The following is a 325-nucleotide window of genomic DNA, read 5'->3' on the forward strand; positions in this document are numbered from 1 at the left end:
GGGGGGTTGCGGGGGACCGGCATTCAGTTGAGTCTTCCCCCCGAGCTTTGGACACGGGGCTGGAGAAACCCACCCACCCGCTTTTGTGCTCACCAGGGCCTCAGGTCATTGTCCCCTCCCAAGTTCCCTGTCCCTTCGGTGGCTTGGCATCATCATTGCAAAGTAAGGGGGGACACAGCAGGGGGGCAGCCCTCTCCCCCCTAACCCCACACCTCTCTTGCAGCTTGGCTAACATCCCCCTGACTCCGGAGACCCAGCGGGACCAGGAGCGACGGATACGCAGGGAAATCGCCAACAGCAACGAGAGGCGGCGGAGGCAGGGCAA

At 63.4% G+C, this 325-nt stretch overlaps 1 protein-coding gene across 1 annotated transcript in view; it reads left to right on the forward strand.

Annotated features, from left to right (window-relative positions):
* Positions 1 to 223: 223 nt before the first annotated feature.
* TFAP4 (transcription factor AP-4 (activating enhancer binding protein 4)) overlaps positions 224 to 325 on the forward strand; it is a gene marked incomplete at its 5' end in the record, with an annotated part of 9065 nt that continues 8963 nt past the window's right edge. The window contains one exon of the mRNA XM_009995504.1: positions 224 to 316. Within this exon, the coding sequence (XP_009993806.1) occupies positions 224 to 316 (93 nt within the window). The remainder of the gene's footprint in view (positions 317 to 325) is intronic.

This window comes from Chaetura pelagica, unplaced genomic scaffold (genome assembly GCF_000747805.2).
Source record: "Chaetura pelagica isolate M959 unplaced genomic scaffold, ChaPel_1.0 scaffold124, whole genome shotgun sequence".
Lineage (NCBI taxonomy): Eukaryota > Metazoa > Chordata > Aves > Apodiformes > Apodidae > Chaetura > Chaetura pelagica.